The sequence below is a fragment of the Colobus angolensis genome, unplaced genomic scaffold (genome assembly GCF_000951035.1).
Source record: "Colobus angolensis palliatus isolate OR3802 unplaced genomic scaffold, Cang.pa_1.0 Scaffold9, whole genome shotgun sequence".
Lineage (NCBI taxonomy): Eukaryota > Metazoa > Chordata > Mammalia > Primates > Cercopithecidae > Colobus > Colobus angolensis.
The window spans coordinates 6,105,896-6,107,681 of NW_012122931.1; the positions used below are offsets into that span (position 1 = coordinate 6,105,896).

The following is a 1,786-nucleotide window of genomic DNA, read 5'->3' on the forward strand; positions in this document are numbered from 1 at the left end:
AGTAGCTGGGACCACTGGCGCCTACCACCACGCCCAGTTAATTTTTGTATTTTTGGTAGAGACCGGGTTTCATCATGTTCCCTAGGCTAGTCTCAAACTCTTGACCTCCAGCAATCTGCCTGTCTCAGCCTCCCAAAGTGCTGGGATTACAGGTGTAAGCCACCATTCCCAGCCCTTGAAATGAATTTAGAGATAGACGCAAACCGTTGTTTTTTTTTTTCTGAGACAGGGACAAGGTCTCTATCACCCACCCAGACTGGAGTGCAGTGGCATGATCATAGCTCACTGCAGCCTCAACCTCCTGGCCCCAAATGATCCTTCTGCCTCAGCCTCCCATGTAGCTGGGACCACAGGCATATACCACCATGCCCAGCTAATTTTTAAAAACTTTTTTGTAGAGACAGAGGTCTCACTTTGTTGACCAGGCTAGTTTCGAACTCCTCGGCTCATGCAATCCTCCCTCCTTGGCCTCCCAAAGTGCTGGGATTACAGGCATGAGCCACCAAACCCAGCTGCCCAACTGTTCTATCCGCAGGGCAATAATTGCATTCCCCAGGACCCAGTTCATGGTAACATAACTGGAACAGAGTAGCACTGACCCCCCTACTTGGACAAGTATCATGTGCATTATCATCAGTTTTATCCAACTTACAGTGTTGTAAAATAGCTCAGACAAGGAAAGCTGGAGGTAACCCAAGAGAATGAGACAGGACACCCACTGATCTTTTTTTTTCCTCACAGTATCAAGAGTGAATATTGAGGATGTTACTGAGTGCTGGGCACCATGCCAATCTCTTTTCTTTGCACATATTTTAAACCAAGACATATCAGCTTTTTTTTTTTTTTTTTGAGACAGGAGTCTTGCTCTGTTGCCCAGGTTGGAGTGCAGTGACATGATCTCAGCCCACTGCAACCTCTGCTTCCTGGGTTCAAGCGATTCTCCTCCCAAGTAGCTGGGATTATAGGCACTCACCACCAGGCCCAGCTAATTTTAATGTTTTTAGTAGAAACAGGGTTTCACCATGTTGCCCAGGCTGGTCTCAAACTCCTGACCTCAGGTGATCCGCCTGCCTCAGCCTCCCAAAGCGCTGGGATTACAGGTGTGAGTCACTGCGCCTGGCCAATATATCAGCTTTATTCTCATGTTCTTCCCAACCCATAACCCGTTAGCCTCTGAAGGCAGTTTGGAGGGCACAGGATTTGGCCCTTCTTACCACTAGGAACCCTTGAGTGACCTGCTTGTCTCTGGCTGCAGGACCTGTCTCTGCTTCCCCCAATATCCCCCCGAACGGAAGGCAGCTGTACAGCAATGAGACCAGCTTTTTGGAGGAAACTGTCATTCCTTAACTGGTTCTTTCTCCTTCTCAAGACCCCATTCTCCCCATTCCCTGGGATGGCTCCCGGCTGTTGTAGTTCTGCTTATGCCCACCAGATGGCAGGTGCTACTCAGCGTGAGTGCCAGGATCTGGCCTGGCCCAGGCCCAAGCAGGCTCATAATAAACTCCAAGTAGGAAGGGTCAAGAGAACCGTGTGGGAGACCCCAGAGTCTTCAATTTACCCATTGCAAACTGTACTGGGCCCTATCATGTGACCTATTCAGTCACTGGGGGGAGAAAATCTGAGTTCCTAGTCTCATGGGGGATAACAGTTACATAGGTGGGGGTCATCCAGACCACTGGGCTCATTCCAGGTGGCTAGCCACAAAGTGGCCTTCGGTGGCCGGAGAACAGGAAGTAAACCTAAGCTGGGAACAGCAGGGACTTGGTATCAGATCTGGGTTGAAATC

The 1,786-nt window shown here is 49.7% G+C and overlaps 1 protein-coding gene across 1 annotated transcript in view; it reads right to left on the reverse strand.

Moving 5' to 3' along the window:
• PHYHD1 (phytanoyl-CoA dioxygenase domain containing 1) overlaps positions 1-568 on the reverse strand; it is a 10,975-nt gene extending 10,407 nt beyond the window's left edge. The window contains exon 1 of the mRNA XM_011931447.1: positions 509-568. Coding sequence (XP_011786837.1) covers positions 509-568 — 60 coding nt within the window. The remainder of the gene's footprint in view (positions 1-508) is intronic.
• Positions 569-1,786: the final 1,218 nt, after the last annotated feature.